The sequence below is a fragment of the Macrotis lagotis genome, chromosome X, assembly GCF_037893015.1.
Source record: "Macrotis lagotis isolate mMagLag1 chromosome X, bilby.v1.9.chrom.fasta, whole genome shotgun sequence".
NCBI lineage: Eukaryota > Metazoa > Chordata > Mammalia > Peramelemorphia > Peramelidae > Macrotis > Macrotis lagotis.
In genome coordinates this window covers 109,926,604-109,946,290 of record NC_133666.1, presented here as the reverse complement: position 1 = coordinate 109,946,290, position 19,687 = coordinate 109,926,604, and the positions used below count along the sequence as shown (strand labels likewise).

The 19,687-nt window shown below is 35.0% G+C and overlaps 1 protein-coding gene across 1 annotated transcript in view; it reads left to right on the top strand.

Annotated features, from left to right (window-relative positions):
• The window catches only part of PIP5K1B (phosphatidylinositol-4-phosphate 5-kinase type 1 beta), a 270,943-nt gene that overhangs the window by 171,143 nt on the left and 80,113 nt on the right, over nucleotides 1–19,687 (top strand). Inside the window, exon 4 of the mRNA XM_074206739.1 lies at nucleotides 15,024–15,154. Coding sequence (XP_074062840.1) covers nucleotides 15,024–15,154 — 131 coding nt within the window. The remainder of the gene's footprint in view (nucleotides 1–15,023; nucleotides 15,155–19,687) is intronic.

The window sequence follows — 19,687 nt, the reverse complement described above, 5'->3', positions numbered from 1 at the left end:
ACTGACCAATTTATTGATCAGAATTTTTAAGTCTGTCAAAATTGTTTTTCTTTTTTTTTCTTTTTTTAGGCAATGGAGGTTAAGTGACTTGCCCAAGGTCACACAACTGGGCAATTGCTAAGTGTCTGAGGCTGGATTTGAACTCAGGTCCTTCTGACTGGTGCTCTATCCACTACACCACATAGCTGCCCCAAAGTTGTTTTTCTTTAATGTAGTTATTTCTATATTTGTTGTTCTTAACAGTTCTACTAATTTCACAGTATGTCAAATCAAACAAATGTTCCCAGATTTTCCTAAACAAAACAATACAATTCCATTGGTTGGTTGGTTGGTTCTTGCCCTTCCTTACTGAAGAAGACCAAAATGAAATCACTATGTCTGAGACAAATTACAGTGTGTCTGACTGTGGCTGATCAGACCAATATGAGCTCAGAATGCTCTACCACAGTTTGGACACAAATAATCCATGTGAACACCTGGAGTGGGTACTCCAAACTTACCGATGTCACATTTCCTTTGAGCTGCTTTAATTCTACCTTCCTCATAGCGTGCAACACTCTCACTGATGAGCCCATACTAGGCTTCCCTGTGCCAATGTCTCCTATGCTATACAATCAATTCTAAAGTTCTTCAATGAGTCCTTCAGGATGTCTCAGTGAGTGACTTCCCTGTGAGCATTTGCACTGTGTGAGCTCTCCATAAAATAGGTTTTTTTTGGCACATATACATCTGGCATTCTAACAATGTGACCAGCCCATCATAGTTGCACTCTCTGCAATAATGTTGGAATGCTAGGTAATTTAGCTCAAGGAAGGAACTCAGTGTCTACTATCTTCTCCTTCCAGATGATCTTCAGATTCTTCCTAAGGCAATTTAAATGAAGCAATTCAGTTTCCTAATATGGAGTTGGTAGACTGTCCAGGTTTCACAGGCATATAGCAATGAGGTCAGCTCAATGGCTCTGTATACCTTCAGTTTGGTAGTCAATCTAATACTTCTCTCCCATATTTTCTTTTTGGAAATACGGAGCTGGTTCTGGCAATGTGAGTGTCAGCCTCATTGTCAATATGTCCCTCCTTAGAAAGGACGCTGCCAGATTAAGTGAATCTGTCCACAGTACTCAAAATTTCTCCATTTGTTGTAATTGATGGCTCCACATATGGATGGCATGGTGCTGGCTGATGGAGCACCTGTGTTTTCTTGGTGTTAATTGTTAGACCAAAACTAGCACAAGCAGGAGAGAATCAATCCATACTTTGTTGTATCTCAGCTTCAGAGGCTATATTGAGTGCATAGTCATCTGCAAACAGAAGATCATGTCCACTTTGGTCTTTTCTGCAACAGTGCAGTAACTTACTTTGAGGTCATGTTCATCCTCATTGAAGGTATTTGATTACATGGCTGAAAACATCCTGCTAAAAAGTATGGGAGTAAGGACATATCCTTGTTTTACTCCACTGGTGACTAAGAAATCTGGAGAGCATCATCCACTATCCAAAACCTAGGTATGCACACTGTAATGAAATTGACATACAATACTGATGAACTTCTCCGAGCAACAAAATTTGGATATAATTTTCCATAAATCCTTGTGCCTGACAGTATCAAAGGTCTTGGTCAGATCTAGAAATGTACTATATAGACCTCTATTCTGTTCCTGGCATTTTTCCTGGAGTTGTCAGGCAGTAAACACTATATTGACTGTTCCTCAACCCTTTCTGAAGCCACACTGGCTCTCAGGAAGGTGATCAACTTCCAGGTGAAGTATCAGCCTATTGAGAAAGACTCTGGCAAGAATCTTTTTTTTTTGGTAAGGCAATGAGGTTAAGTGGTTTGCCCAAGACCACGCAGCTAGGTAATTGTTAAGGTCTGAGGCTGGATTTGAACTCAGGTACTCCTGACTCCAGGGCCGGTGCTCTATTCACTGCACCACCTAGCTGCCTCCCTGGCAAGCATCTTACCAGCAAATGAGAGAAACCCCAGTTATTGTCACAGGGCATTGTATTCCCTTTACCTTTATAGAGATGGACAATGGAGGCATCCTTGAATTCTCGGGGGATAATCTTTTCATATGACCTAGAAAAATTCGGTCAGTTTTTGGATGAACAGTGGACCCCTGCCCCCACCAGATTGCAGCTGGAATAGAATCAGCACCAGGTGTTTTGCCACTTGAAAGAAGCCTAATGACATTCAAAACCTCTTCTTCAATTGGAACTTCAGCTAGAGGCTAATTGCCTTCAACTTGAGGCAAATGGTTTCTGCATTGATTCATGATGGTCTGTTAAAAACACTATGGAAGGGGCAGCTAGGTGGCGCAGTGAATAGAGCACCGGCCCTGGAGTCAGGAGTACATGGGTTCAAATCCGGTCTCAGACACTTAATAATTACCTAGCCCTGTGACCTTAGGCAAGCCACTTAACCCCATTTGCCTTGAAAAAACCTAAAAAAAAACCCACTATGGAAGTGTACAGCCCATCTCTCTAGGATCATGTCCATATCATTAATCAATATGGATCCATCAACACTGAGTAGTTGAGATGTACCATATGTCTTTGGCCCATAAATAGCCTTTAGGTCATCATAAAAACATTTTGGTTTGTTACTCTCTGCATAAAATTTTATTTCATCCACCTTTTTATTGAGCCAAGAATCCTGCATCTCTCCAAGCTTTACTTGGACTTTACTTTTTAGGTTTTTGCAAGGCAATGGGGTTAAGTGGCTTGCCCAAGGCCACATGGCTAGATAATTATTAAGTGTCTGAGACCAGATTTGAACCCAGGTACTCCAGACTCCAGGGCTGGTGCTTTATCCACTGTGCCACTTAGCCACCCCTGGACTTTACTTTTGATGGAATTAAATGCTGCCTTCTTAGAAATGGATGAAGTATCTTCCTGGCAATTCCTGTCTTACAATCACATAGTCTAATAATAGTTGCCAATGTTTGCTACAAGGGTGCATTGAGGAAGTTTCATTGCATTTAGGTAAACAGAAGACTATGTTTGTGATGAGAAGATTATGAGATGCTCAGATCTTCAGTAGAAGTTCACCATTACTATTGCTGTTTCCAACTCCATTCCCCCCAAGGATTCCCTGCCATGTCTGGTAATCTAAGCCTACTCTAGAATTAAAATCACCCAGAATTATAAGCTTGTCCTCTTTTGGTACGTTGATGATAAGGGTCTCTAGGTCTTCATAGAGTTTTTCTTTAACTTAATCAGTGTTTATCATAGTAGGAGCATAGGCACTGGTAATGGTGACATGACATTTTCCTGGAAGTGGCGATCTCATTGTCATGAGCCTGTCATTCACTGCTTTTGGTAGGCATTCAAGAATGTTGAGTAGATTAGTTTTTATTGTAAAACCACAGAGTTCCTTTTCATTGCGACCACTCCAGAAAAATGTGTATCCAACTCTAATTTAAATAAACTGACCTTCAAATGGATATAAATTTTCTTCAAATGTGTTTTGGCCTCAAGTTGTTAATAGTCTAAGCCAAATATTGGCAGTTACAGAAAGCTTACCATTTCTATTGGTTCCTTTTATGTGAAAATTTAGAATACATTGTAGTGTCCCAAAGTCAATGAGATTTTAAAAAAGGAAAAGGAAAAGGAGTGTAAGAAAGGTAAGTCAGAGGAGGTGTGGGGACAGCAAATGCAGGCATATAGTAGATATTTAATAAATGTTTAAATTGAGAATTAAAACAAAAGCACCATATACTGAGCAGTCCTATAAAGCTCCAATAAGAAAATCAATTGCAAAACCACTTATTAACTGGAAGAGATTTTTTTCTTTTCATGCATGTAGGTATAATTCATTATGTAATACTTTCTAAATCATAGATATTTCCTAACAATTCCATTACATTATATTCAAAGGTCATAATTTAATGGTTTCCCAATTGATGAACATGAACATTTCTAAAAGACTCCCTCCATTGTGATTACGCTTTTCTATCCAACCTTTATCAAGGGGTCTACCATTGGTAGTACCAGTAGTGGTTCTTTTATTCCCTAGACCCTTTTATCAATCTTTATCTGATAGTCCTCATCCCTGGATAAAATCAGATATGTAATCCCCTTGCTACTATTTCCAGGATGCTGAGCATTGCTGGAAGATATGGAGAAATCCAGTTAATTTTACTCTCTAGAAAAGTATGTTACTTGATCCCATCTAGTGATCCTTCTGTACTTGATCTTTAGTTTATTCCCTTGTTCCACATCTTTTTTTCTCTTTCCTCAAAACTCAAGCTGTACCTTTATTCCTACCCACTCTCAAACCTCTACATGCTTATAGCAAATCATTTAGCATCCTAATTTATTAAGAAGATCAGGGTAATTTTACAGAAATTCCTTTCATATTTTAAAATATCTACCATCCTTATTTATACTCTTGTTTCATCTTATCTCAGATGCGAGTGTGTTTTGGGTGAGGTGGGGTGATTTTTTTTGTCCTTCATTCTTAAAAAAAAGACCATGACTTAAGGGAAGTCATTCCATGAAAAGCACATGAATCTGACTTAAGTGAATGGGGGGCTATGCTATGTCACCAGCCTCACTTTTTCCTCAGAGTCATCTGGGTCCAGATGATTGGAAATGGCCCCAGATGAAAGGCAGGATTAAGTGACTTGCCCAATGTCACAAAACTAGTAAATGTTTGAGACCAGATCTGAACTCTTGTCCTCCTGATTCCAAGGTCAGTGCTCTATCCACTATGCCACCTTAGTTGCCCTTGTGTGTGCTGCTAAGACAAATCTCTCTAATGAATCCTTGATTCCATCCCATTTTTTCCTTCTAGACTAGAACCTTACTCTCACAATCATTCCTTCAATGAATAGTCTTCATTGCCTTCTTATCCAGTGATTGCTAAAGCTTAAAAACATAGTCAAGATCTTCCTACTCTTGTAAAAACAAAAATCCTGCCCTTGACTTTGCTTTACCATCTATCTTTCCATTTATGTCCTAAGTTCTTATGGTTATCTGTACCTCATGCCTCCACTTTCTTGATGTCCACTCTATTTAATATGGTATATAGCCTGTTTTCTAATACTTGCACTATTTTCCAAGATAATGATGTTTTAATTATCATGAATTATTTTCATCTTAATTTCCTTAACCTCTTTCTCAGCATATGACACTTTTAACTACTCTTCCTATCAGAATGTAATGAAGTGTTCATTAAGCACCTATAATGTGCCAAGTACTGTTCTGGTTGCTAGAAGCGCAAGTGTTGAGAGCAAAACTATTCCTACTAACTCATAATGAGTGAGAAAACAAGTGTAAATGTAAATATATACAGCATAAATAAAAAGTAAACAAATATAAGTGCGTATACAAACTAGTCAAATATAAGGAGCTTTGGAAGGGAGAACTATAGTAATAGAAGGATCAGGAAAGGCTTCATGCAGAAGGTAGTACATTAGCTGCATTGCAAGCAGAAGAATCCCCATAAAGTCATGTTAAGGAGGAGAGACCAATGCAGGCACGGGGAATGATCTGTGCAAATATGTAGAGATTGAGATGGATGAGGAACATGGATGATAAACAAAAGTAGACCAATTTGGTTGGAGTATGAGAAAGGTAAGAATGGAAGATCAAAAGGACTTGTTGGAGCTGTTATGTAAGGCTTGAAAAGTTAAACAAAGGAGTTAATCATTTTGGGAATAGAAAACCATTGGTAAAGGCTTTTTCCTCCTTGGGCATAATATTTTAGTTTCACCTCTCTGATATATTTCTCCATTTTTATTGCAATTATTTATTTACAATATATTTATGCTCCTTCCCTGTTAGACTGTAAACTCTATGAGAAATAGAATCATATAAAATACAAACTTTGTTTCATTTAGAAGTTAACAAAGTATTCTTCACATAGTTGCTATTTAATAAAAATTTGTTGAATGAAATCAAGTTATATTTATCACTTATGAAGCACTATTTTCTACTGGAATATGTTTAGAAACTACAAAATTATTTTCTCCACAAATCATGATAATTTAAAATTAATAATGTTGTTTAAGATGTTGCTAATCTAAATCATGATTTTCATCTGAGTTGATAGCACACTTTTGGTAAAGACAATTAAATATACTAATTTACTGCTGCCAGATTGTTTAATGGGTGTTTTAAGAATATATTATTATCCTGTAGAGAGATAATACTTGCTTAGCACAGTTTGTCACCATGATGAAAGAATTTAGCTTCATTTCCTAGTCATGAATGGAATCGTGAAACAGCTTCTTGACCCTTTTTCCTACAGAAATACCAAATTTCTGAGTAGCATACTTTCAATCAAGTAAGTAAATACACTAGCATTTCAGTAGAACAAAGTCTATTAGTAGAGGAAAAAAATCTGGGTGTGATTTGGACTAAAGGAATCTAGATAATGAAATGATAAAAGTATCATTTTAAAAGGAAGTATTACTGATGAAGTATTCTTATGATTAGATCTTAGAGGCCAATATTTTAATGAGCCCCACCCCCCATAAAGTTGCAATAAGTGTGAATGTGCTACAAAAATAAGGAGGAAAAAAAAACTGGTGCCATTAGTGAATTCTCAGTTATTCATGGTATTAAAAGGGGATTCTGTCACAACATCTTATTCTGATGCTTCAAGGTTGTTGTATATAGGTGAGCCTGAGTTCTTCAGATGTAAGGCATCTGACAGGTTCTATCAAACAAAAATGGCTACTAAAGAGGGCATCTGGCAGGGAGGTGAAGCAGTATGAAAAATGAATTGACCTGGTAGTTAACTGAGAAACATGGCTTGGAGATATAAAAAAGTAACCATACACAAGAGTGTTGGGATATGCCAATAAATCCCTCTGGGACATTATGTAATTATTATAACCAACTTGCCATGTTAGAATACCCTAGAAATTCTTCTGTGGGAGTTTCCTTTAGACTCTATAGTTTAGAGCCTATGTAAGACATATGCTGGAGGTGCCATGTTCTCATGACTACTTGGAAGCCAGAGATAAATGGAAGCTCTCTCTTTTCCCATCGCCTTCTCAGGGATTGAATAATACTATGATTTGCTTTTTAAAAATCATTTATTTTTTAAAAGTCATTTGTATTCAGTGCCAAATAAGTAAAGGATTGCTGCAAGTGGGGTAGATCATAGAAGATTCCATGGTTGACATTTTATTTATGAGAGGTAACAGTAGGGGTATTCAGGTGGAAAGAATGGTGTGTAAAAATGATGAAAAGAAAAAGTGTTTCCAGGGAACAGTAAATACAATACACTGGCTAGAATAGAGGAATTGTATAGGGTCATAGAGTGAGATGTAACTGGAAAGGTAAGTTCAAACCAGATTGTTAAGGTTCTTGCATGCCAGACTAAGGAATGTGAACTTTATTCCCCTATAAGCAACAGGGAATGATTAAAAAAATGTTTAAGCAAGAGAATGGCATGTTTAACTGTGGTATGCGAGATATATTTGGCCAGAACAATTAGCATAAATGTTCTGATATAGTAAGTTTTCAATAAACATTGCTAAGTGAATTAAACCTTGCACTATGAGCAGGACATATTAAAGGATTCTGGGAATTTTAAGCTTAAGAGAATGGTAGCTGGGAGGCTTAGCAAAGCAAAGCATCTTCAAATAATTGAGAATAAAAATAAATAAATATTCAAAACTATAATATTAAGATAATTCTTAAAATTAATGTATATATTTTCAAAGTTTTCTGGTAATCAGTTATATTTATTTTTTATCTTTTTCTTTTCTTTTTTTTAATATTTATTATATGAGAAGACTCTCAGTGGGGCAGGAGAGGAATACTTGAGGGAAATATAGTGAGGTAAAAAACAAAAGTGAAATAAAAACATTTTTTAAAATGAATGCATAAATATAAACAAATCATATTACTTTGGAGATACATAGCATACTTTTCTTATAATTACATTACTTTAGTTTTAATTTAATTTAATTATAATCTTCCAAACTATTTTCAACCACAGATTTAGACTGAACATTTGAAAAATATATAAAAGGAAAAGAAAGTTACATTGGCAGTGAACTTAGAATTCCATTCAGCAAATATTTATTAAATCCCAATCATGAACTAAGCTGCATGACTGTATCACACAGCCACCAACACTCCCAAGTGCTTCCTAAACCAGATTAAAATGTAGCTGAAAAATATTTAACAGAATATATACAAATACAATAAAACATAGATAACATTTTAAAGCTAAGTCAATGGTGAGCCAACAGGGATCCTTATATATGCATTAGTGGTTTGTGTTTCTTTGTGAGTTCAAAACCACTGATGTGAATAAATAACTGACTTCCTAGTGACAGTAAGACCTGTATTCCAATCCTGCCTACCTCTGATACATGCTGGCTCTGAGTAGGTCATCACTTTACTTCTCAGTACCCCAGACAGCTCTCTAATAATATACATTGAAGAGAAGTTGCTAGATCTGCATTGGTAGAGCAAGTTCCCTCTGCAGAAATTCCCCTACCAAGAAGTCACAGGTTCAGTTCAAAAAAGAAGTGATGAATACAAAGACAGTAGCAAAATCAAGCCTACCTTCAAGCAGGTTAAATTCTGTTCTAAATAATAACTGGGAGAAGCTGAATATTGAATCCCAAAGGAATAGATGGAAGCTACTTTATCTCCTGGAGAACATCCATTGGAAAATGTGCTAGGATTACTTCAGTACTTGAACTGATTTTTTTTTATTTATCTTTTTATCTTTACTTATCTTTATCTATTGACCACAACCTTTCCTACAATCATGTTAGTTTTTTACTCATGGCTTACTCATACTTGCATCTTCTCTCTCACCATTTATTCCTGATAATTAATGTGTTTTGCCATTGTGTTAATAATAGTTCAGTAATTTACTTCATCTTCTTTCCCTGGTTCTTGAACTAATCTTTTCTTTCTTTTTTTAAATTTCCTATCTTTTTTAATCTCTGCTCTTCTTCTAAAACTAGTTCATTGTATTATCTAGATGGGGGCAGGGAATGCAGTTAAATTGAAAACATTTAATGCTTCCTTTTAAAGTCTTTACTGTCAGACAACTTGCTTAGTGATCTAATTTCATAGAATCCTTTTTCTGTAATGAATGTAATATCATTAAAATCTTATAACAAAATTTGTATCCTAGCTTAATGCCAAGTTTGCTAAAGATTTCAAGGATTTCTTATTATCATTTCCCTTTTATTCTGACAGCTTGTTATAAAATTTTATCTCTGGAAGACAAAGCAAATCCAGCAGGGTTCTCTTCAGGCAAAAAGCAATATGTGATAGTGACAAATTTATATTCATCCTCTCTTGACCCAAACTAAGTCTCTTTCACTTTTCAGTCTCTAGTTGGCTATTGTCCTGATCTCTTACCCACCAGAATCTTAGATCTGGTCTAGTACCTCCTTGAACTTTGCTAGGTGAACTTTCTTTAAGTTTATCTAAGCTTACCTTGGCACCAAGTCTTCGTCTCACTTCTGGGCCACCAGATGGAAGCCATACCTAGTTTGATTCCTTCCCTTTGTGCTTCCCTGCAGCTCTTCTTCTCAAATGTAAGTCCCCTGAAAACAGGGCAATCTTGCTTGCTTCTATTTTTGTCAAAACTACTCAACACAGTATCCTAGCATATATTGAGTGCTTAATAAACATTCAAGTATTCACCCACTCTATTCATCTCTCCATCAATCTATCCATCTACCTGTTTGTTTCTCTATTGTAAAAGCCCTACACAGAAAGGATCCCAGATTAGAGGTAGAAGGGACATTAGTGTTCATCTAGTGCCCTTAGTTTACAGAAAAAGAAACAAGTTCTAAAGAGGGGGAAAAGGATTTACCTACAGTCTCACAAGTTAAAGTTCAGGTCCTCTGACCCAAAGCCAGAGTTCTTCTCATTGTACCACCCTAAGTTCCTGTTCCAGATTTACCATGATTAAGCTACAGTATTTTTAGTAAGAGAAACTCTCTGAGCTTTGGTTTTCTCAACTTTATAGTGGCGGGGGGGGGGGGGGGGGGGGGGGGGGGGGGGGGGGGGGGACTTGTCCAAGATCATATACTTTACCAAATGTTTAACAGAGGCAAGACTTCAATCTAGATCTTCCTAACTCAGAAGTTGGCTCTCACTATACTGCTTCTCAGTGTCCTTGGGTAGTTAAGTTGAGATGATTAAATTACATTGGTGGAGGGAGTTTCTTCACTAGTAGTTCCTTAAACCAATGAAATCACAGGTTCATATTTAAAATAATAGTAAAAGTGAGAAAGGTAAAAATATCTATTCTACCTACCACAAGGGTTCTTGTGAGGAACAAGTGTTCAAAAGTGATTTGAAAACTGAAGCTAGGGGTGGCTAGGTGGCACAGTGGATAGAGCACCAGCCCTGGAGTCAGGAGTACCTGAGTTCAAATTTGGCCTCAGACACCTAGCTGTGTGGCCTTGGCCAAGCCACTTAACCCCATTGCCTTGCAAAAACTAAAAAAAGAAAAAACTGAAGCTAAAGTGCTTTTCAAATCAGTATTATCCTTTATTAATATTAACCACAGAACTTAAGAAATAATAATTTTTTAAAAAATTCAATGAAATTCTAACTTTAGCAGCATCCTACCCTGAAGATTGTGAAAAAAAAATGGACCACTCTTCCCCTGGTCAGGCAGAGTCTTACAGTGTATTATTTTAGCTATTATTGCTGTTGTTATTATTTACACAAAAATATAAAAGCATTTGTAGTTATGAGTTTTTTTAATGGACCTAATTCCCCTTTAAATATTAGGACCACAATGGAAGCATTTAACATATTCAAACAATAAATGTCTTGTTCTAATCCCTAATATGTAGAGTCCTACATTGGTGATATATAATTTATTTCTCTGTGATACATTCCTGCGATAGATTCTCTGTGATACATTCACAAAGTCAAGGGACCATTCTATAGATTGAAAGGAAAAATATTCACATACATGGATGAGATTGTAAAGCTATTAATTGAAAGAAAATGGATGATCTCAGTATAGGATCCTGAACTGTCTCTACAAATTAAATGATTTGTTGGTGCCCATCCAGGATGAAGTAACCCTGCTTTCAAAGAACTGATGATTCTAGAGAAACATCAACATCCCTTCACATAGTAGCTTCATTGTCATTGTCATTACTTGTTAATCTACTAATCAAAGATGCACAGTATAATATTTCAAAGTGTTTTCGCAGTTTAAAAACACATCTTGTTCAAGGACTATTGTGTTAGAAAACATCACAGTTCAGCAAAAGTTTGAATGCTATACTAAATCTTCCATGTGGAAAGAGTTTGTATATTAAGCCTTTGGTATTGACTACTGAGGGAGAAAACAGCCTGCCTCAGTAAAAGAGAAATTTGCATAAAAAAGGAGACTTTTTTGAAGGGGAGGGGAACAGATGTGCATGAATAAATGGATGTACTTATCTCCACATTAGAAATTATATAATTTTTAAATCTAAAGCCTTTTTGCTATTATAGAACCTAAATGTTCTAGTTGCTATTTAAGAAAAAGTTCTCAATATACTAAACTTCTATTTCTTAATGAATTTTAAAATCATTGTCTGTTTTCATTCACTACATATAATAAGAGGCAAATGTGAGTCTCTGGGCTGAGGTAAAGTTTATAAAAAATGATGAAGATTAAACAAGATGAACTCTAAGATCCTTCAAGTTCTAACATTTAAAAAGGCACTATTGTGTGCTAGACACTATGCTAGAGATTGGGGTTCCAAAAAGGAATGCATAACATTCTGTATCCTAAAGGACCTTATATGATTCAAAGTGGGTCATGATGAAAAAGTACAGAAAACTGGAGGAATAAGAAAAAACTCCTCATAGAAAATAATGCTCAGTTTTCACTGATTCCAAGTTTATTGTACTCTAACCCCTTTAAGACTAGTTATTGCCATTCAAAAAGTCTTAACTAATTATGACCCTAATGACTAAATGAATTTCAGATAGAACCAGTTAGTTTCAGCATACAAATGGGTGAGGAATATGAAAATGAACATGAAAAAAAGCCAATGAGACATCATGGCACAATAGAAATAGTACTGCCTCTGCATTCACATCCCTCCTTAAAGTCTAATTCCTTTTGTGACTTTTGATGAGTAACAAGTGTATATGTTTTCTCAACTGTAAAATGAAAGAGTTATAAGATGCCTTCCAGATTCTCTTTCAGCAAGATCTATGATCCAATGGTTCTGGTGTAGGCATTTTTATTCCCTTAGAAGGAAATGATGCTATATTAAAATTAGTATGATGAAGAGGAAGAGAGCTCTGGGCTGAGGCTTGAGAACTTGGGTTTTAATTTTGATTCTGCTAGTAGCTCCTTTGTGACCACACACACAATATATTTTTCAGCCATCAGCCTCAATTACTCCATCAGTAGAATGGGGTTAAGGGTGGAATGAAGTAGATTATCTTAGAAATTTCATCCAGTTTTAGAAGTTTTTGACTTCTAGTAATGGATGACTGAATATAACATTCTTCCTAAGTTTTTACATGAGAATAAAAAAGAAAATAAATTTCTAATCTCAGAAACTAGAGTACAAAAATTCACCAGATCCTATCAATACCATTATAGTAATGGAGTCATTGAGAGGGAAAAGTAAAAATAAATATCACACTGAAGAAGAGGGAAAAAAAACAACAAAGGAACACCTGAAGACTAGATTTGAAGTAAAATATTCTGCTAGGATCTTTCTTCCCTAAACCCCTGAGTAAAAGGACACATAGAAAATGAAAAATACCAAGGTTTTTTCAAATCTAAGGAGAAATTTGACATTAAGATGCATAATATCATTTTTGCACTGAAGCAAGCAGATTAAATGATGTAATGGAATTCAATTGTCTGAATTCTTCTCAGTCTAATGACCATCCAAGCTTCCAGAGGATTAAGGCTAATATATACTACACAACTCCTGATAGAAAGGTGAATGGGCTTAGAATGCACCAATGAGACAAATATTTTAGGATATAACCAAAATGGAAAATTTTTTTGATTGACTATACAATGGGTTTTGTATTTCTTCTACTCTCATTATGGAGAGGAAGTAGGGGCTGGGAGTAAGAAGGCAAGTCTTGGCTAATTAAAATAAGCAACCAAAAATACAAATACAACTGATCAATAAAATGACTAATCCCTGGGAGCTAATAATGAAACATGCTGTCCACTTCCTGACAGAGAGGTGATAGACTTAGAGTAGTAAGACTTTTTTTTTTGACAACATAGTCAGTGAGAGATTTTTTTTCTCGACTATCTGCTTATAACAGAGATTTTGTTTTTCTCACATTCTCAAAGTGAGGGGAAGGGAAGCAGTGGGGAGAGAGAGAGAGAGAGAGAGAGAGAGAGAGAGAGAGAGAGAGAGAGATCTTTGTTGAAAATAAATAAAATTTAGTTTTAAAAAGTCTCTCAAAGGCTGGTACTCTGCTAGATGACATAGAGAAAAACCAAAGAAATAGAATACAGAGTCACAGCAATAGAACAGTTTATATTACTATACAAATGCAAACTATGATTATTTCCAGACTAAATGTCAAACAGTATTGAGTGATATAGTTTAGTAAGTACTACATAAGATTGAAGAAAGGAGATGAGCTCAGAAGAATAGGAAAGTGATTCCTAATCTGAATTACTGGGGTAATGGTGATGTTACCTAAGGAAATATAAAAATGGATGGGTGTCAATTTGAAGAAAAAGCAATTCATTTATTTGTGAGATGAAAGAAATTAACAAAGGAAGCATAAAAAAGGATTGGACATCTGGAAAGATAATGGAAGGTTGAGAGTCAAATTGTTCAGTAATGTCAAGTGATACAAGAACCTCAAGGAAGACTGAAGCCTATGGATTCGGAAAGAATAAAAAGAGAAAAATACATAAACAGATGTTGCATTAGGAGATCATGCAATGGAGTGGGAAAAGTCTAGGTCTTGTGATCCTGGGAGTCCTCAGTTTGAATTTCACCTTTAATTCTTATCCATTGTAAGATCACTGCCAAATCACTTAGCCTCTGACTGAACTAGCCTCAGTAATCTTCTCTTAAATGTAGATAATACTCATAGGACCTACATTATAAGGTAGGTAGTTGTGAGGATCAAAGGAGTGTTTTTGTACACCTTAAAACTACTACTGGGGGATGGCTAGGTGGTGCAGTGGATAGAGCACCGACCCTAGAGAGAGAGGAGTACCTGAGTTCAAATCTGGCCTCAGACACTTAATATTTACCTAGCTGTGTGGCCTTGGGCAAGCCACTTAACCCCATTGCCTTGCAAAAAGAAAAAAAACAAACAAACAGCTACTACTGGGATAGCTAAGTGGTGCCGTAGATACATTTTGATTCCAGGTTAGTGTAGATTTGTAAAAGAGAAATCAACTATGGTACCATACACAGATGAAAACAAAGAATTCCAGAATTAAACAACTCTTGAACTGTAGAGAGAAAAATCAAGATTTTGTGTCTTGCATTTTTATGGAAAAATAAATTGCTTTTGATCCTTGATAACGTTGTAATCAGTTTGGTCTAGTTATATTAGGATTAAAGCTTTACATGATGAAATTTTTATCCTATCTTCTAAAGTTAACATCTTACTTTTAAAAATTAGAATTTCTGTATGTATTGATCTATATGCTTTTTTGTGATTTTGTTAGGAATATTAGGTTGTATACGTTCATACACACACACACACACACACACACACACACACACACATATATATATATATTTCAATATCTTGAACCCAGGGATTCCTATGTCTAATAATCACCAGCTATCCACCTCAAAGCTTTATTTCTTATTCCAAGACCAGACAATATTTATTTTAGCAATTTGTGTTAGAATAATTTCATGGGAAGATTTAAGAATTTGACTATTAATTTGTTGAGATAAAAGAAACAACTAAGGACTCTTCAAAATTTTAGATTTTATTGTTGTTGCTGTCTAGAAACAGGAAAAGAAAACTAACTATAAGCCCAAATTGTTGCATGTAATTCTTGAAGGACCTTGACTGTTGGAACTAATGTCATCGCTGTTTTTTTTTTCTTTACAGACTGCATCATCTGCTATTAAGGGTGCTATTCAGCTGGGAATAGGCTACACAGTGGGTAACCTCACTTCCAAACCAGACAGAGATGTCCTCATGCAAGACTTTTATGTAGTAGAAAGTGTCTTTCTACCCAGGTAAGAATATTATTTTTAAGTAATTTGTAGTAATCTTCCTGCTATTAGAAATAGTAGCAATAGTGGCAGCTAGGTGGCGCAGTGCATAGAGCACCAACCTTGGAATCAGGAGGACCTGAGTTCAAATGCAGCCTCAGACACTTAATAATGATCTAACTCTGTGACTTTGGCAAGTCACTTAACTCAATTGCCTTTCAAAAACCTAAAAAAAAAGTAATTGTAATAATAATGACTACATCATCACTATAATAACATGCATTATCTCTTGATCTTCACAATATTCAGTAGGTTTTTATTTAGTATTTAGCACCTACTACATATTGTATACTCTAGTAAGTATAACTATATAAAAGAATAAAAATGAAACCATCCCAGTTCTCAAGGGGCTCATATTCAGGGGAAGCAACATATACACAACAACCCTGCTAAAAAGCCTTTGTTCATTCTACTTTGTGACCTATATAGACTAATTCATGATATGTGTGTTAGGCTCCTAACACTGTTAAAAGTAAGCTAAAAGATAACAATTTTTATCATGTTAAAAGGAAGTAGAACGGTCTGGAAAATAGAATGGTTTGGTGTGAATTTGTGCTTCACACAGAATCAATCTATCCTTATTTCATTTTGTGAAAATTTATCCTTTCTCCTTTTTGACTTCTATCATAGTGAACTTTATAAAAGATACCTATCCATCTTTGACTAACAAAGTTAAAAAAATTACAAAAGGATATAGCACTTTATTTTTATCTCACTTGGGGGAATTATAAAGGGAGTTATAAAGACTTATAAAGAGCTTATGAGTAGATCCAGAAGTCATCCTCATTAAATTGGAAATATCACCCAGACTATCAAAAGCTTATTCATTTTGCAAATAGAATATTGAAATGAAAATAAAGAAATTAATAAGTTGGTTAGTTTTTGGTTTATGCAGATAGCATCATTTTTTTATCATCAAAGCTTGTGTCTCTTGAAAACATGACCTTTCAATTGAATCACTACTTGACTAAATAATTGAAGTTATTTGATGGATGCAACCAATATTTTATTCCTTTGTCTTATTCATAATATTCAGGAGATTCTTCCCAGGGGAAAAGCTATACAAATCACAAGCTATACAAACATACTTTAGTAGATCTGTGATCATATCAATCTGAGTAGTGTGTTTTACAACCCATCCACACATTTTTTTCAACTTGTAACTTTTGCTTGTGTTCTCCAGTAAATCTTCCACAAGGTGAATTAGTCTTATAACTCATATAATTCAATCTCTCCCATCTTATAGATGAGAAAACTAAAGATCAAGTAGGCTTAGTAAGGTAGTAAGTATCAAGGGAAGTATTTGAATTCAGTTCCTATAACTCCAAAACCAAATTTCTACATTTTGAGGAATTCCATGGAGTGCATATTAGTAAACTATTGTTCCATTGTTCTCATTACAAAAGTATAGATTACATGGAAATTAACCATACCCATGAATATAATGATCTTTTAGAAAGTCTCAATGACATATAAAAGTTGAGTAATCAAACAACTTGGCTAAGGATTTAAAAATTGTACCATTTGAAATCATGTATAAATCATGTTAGATCTGAAGTAAGAGGACCTGGGATCAAGAATGACTGCTACTCACTACAGTCAGATAAAGAATGCTCAGGTTAAAAATAGAGGATTTGAGATTGAATCTAACATCTAAACTCATGTGACCTTAAGCAAATAATTTACATTCTAATGTCAAATCATATGGCAAAAAATGTTTTTGTATTAAATCTTTGCATTCTAATAAAAAATATTTTTCTGGTCATTAGACTGTATATATTAAATACTTGATTGGACTTTAAAAGTTTTCTTGCCTTAAGATGCTATAGTTGTCTTTTGGGGAACAAGTCACAAATTTTCTTTCTCATAACAATACAACACTATTTTTATGATATTTTATTCTGATAGTCTCAGAATTACTTGTGGATATTGATAAAGCATTAATGTTCTTTCATATCTCTTCTAATATTTCAAGGAACCAGTGTTTCACCAGGGGGAGACTCACAACTTCATCTGTTTTTGGAGTACATATCACAGCCCCTACTAGATCATCCTCATGTTTCCTAGCTGGGTAAAAGAAGTCCAATATCACTAATCAACACTACTCAGATCAGTCATATTTAGTTAGGCCAATTGTTTTTGTTTGTCCTTCATTCTCAAAGAGAACCATGACATCATAGAGGTGATGTCCCATTGCAAGCAAAGGACTTGAATTTAAGTGAGGGAAAGCTGTGCAAAGTCGTGCTTTCTCCTCTGGAATTTTTTGGGTCCAGTAGACAGATATGCATCAGGACTGTAATGCAATTGGAGATGGCATTGGATGCAGTGAGAGACTTTTGACCTTTGTTAAACTAAGGATTTTTTTGGTCTCAGTTTTTCTGAGATAATGCCCACTCAGTGATTAAGGCTAGGTAAGAAATGAGGCAAAGAATGGCCTCTATTTTACCTAGCAAAAAAAAAAAAAGTCGATCTTGGAAGGGAAAGACCCTCAGAGTTTTTGGTCAAAATAGAAGCAATTGATATTTTCATTGTACATGTAAAGTACATTAGAGAGCCTAAAAAAAGACTCTCACATTTGTTAGTGCTTGGATATCAGACCTTGCTCTCTGTCTTGGAAACATAAGATTATATCAATTCCATAATTAGTTATAGAGCTAGAACATTAGAGGAGGATTATATGAATGGAAAAAATGAGGTTTGAGAATTGAAGGATTAAATGGAGTCCTAAAATCTTTTTCAACTGCATGAATGCAATATACACTCAGATTTATGTGACTAGTTCTTAAAGAGGGTCAAGGCTCTGCTTGAATCTATTGATGCCTGGGCTGGTGTATTATATATCAATGGAATAGGGAAAGAGGCTGTTTAATACATTTGTGTTTAGTTTGTAGATCTTCACCTGATGGGACTGCCTTTTGATATAACACAAAAATTGTATTAAAAAATCATGACTTGGAATAATTTCCTGAATGACTAGATCCCTAATTGCTACCACCCCCCCAAGATGTCCCTCTATTGCTCTCAAAGTTCTAAGATCCAGACTTCCCACCTTCTAAAACTTCCATAATTACCATTCTTGAGTTTTTGTTTTGATTTATTTTGGAGGCAATTGGGGTTAAGTGATGTGCCCAGGGGCACACAGCTAGTAAGTGTCTGAGACTAGATTTGAACTCAGGTCCTCCTGACTTCAGGTCCAGTACTCTATTCATTGTGCCACTTAGTTGCCCCAGTAACTGTCATTCTAAAGTTGAACTGCTGGAGTAGCTGGTTGTCCAGGGCTCAGAAGAATCTCTGTTATTTGCAAATTCATAGTAACATTAAGGAACACCTCAGGAGGAGTAGGTTCTTCCTCTCTTTGATTTCCTCAGTTTCATTTTCAGATTCTGACTCTAGATTATTATCTGATCATCATCATTCAACTTTTTTTTGTGTCTTCACAGCTAAACCTGTAATTTAAGAATTAGTACTATCCACTTACTCTACTTGAAAGGACTATTTTCATGGTTGCTAAAAAGTTTTAGAAATTCTGTAGCAAAATAACCCTGTCAGGATATCATAGTAGCTAACCCAGTAGGATTGTAAGCAAACAATATATGCTCTACTGATTTGTACAATTTGTTTTTTTTAAAGGAACACACAAAAAAAATAAACACACTGCTCCTGAAGACTTTATGGTATCTGAGCTTCAAAAATATATCCCATGAATTTCTTTGGGAGGCTAAAATAGATTTTTCTCTAGGGATTAGTGCCATATTGCTCAACTTTGTGTTATTGAAAATTATTCCATTATTAAAATTCAAAAGCTAAAAAGTCAAGCTTTAAGCTTTAGTTTTAAAAGCTAAAATTTACTCAAGTAAGTTTTCTTCTTTCTCAGATTTATCAGAATACTTTACTTTTACAAATTTTTCATATTTACATCAATATCTCTTTATCATAGAATTAATTTTATTCATGTTTTTCCCTCAAAATGTAGAATAACAAAGGTTTTGGTGGAATTTTAAGCTTTTGGGGGGGACAATCCCATAGATTATAAATTCCATAAATTTTTGCTTTTTAAATTCTATTTTCTAAAATGTATCTCTTAAAATCACAAAATACATTTTCTTCTTTATGATGTTCCATTTAAAAGGTAAGAAGAAACAGAAACACAGAAATAATCAAGCATGTAGGAAGGCTTATATCAATATAAATTATATAAGATCTCCAGACAATTTTTTACATTTACACACATATATGTAAATTGTATATATATATATATATACATATATATATATGTATATATATATATATACATATCCCTGTAAATCCCTGACCTGGAGTCAGGAAGACCCCTGTGTTCAAATCCCACCTCAGTCACTTACTATGTGACCTTGGGCAAGTTGTTTAACCCCTGTTTACCTAATTTTTCTCATCTATAAAATGTGGATAACAATAACACTTACCTCCCAGGGTTGTTGAGAGGATCCAATGACATAAAAATTGTAAAATTTATAGCAC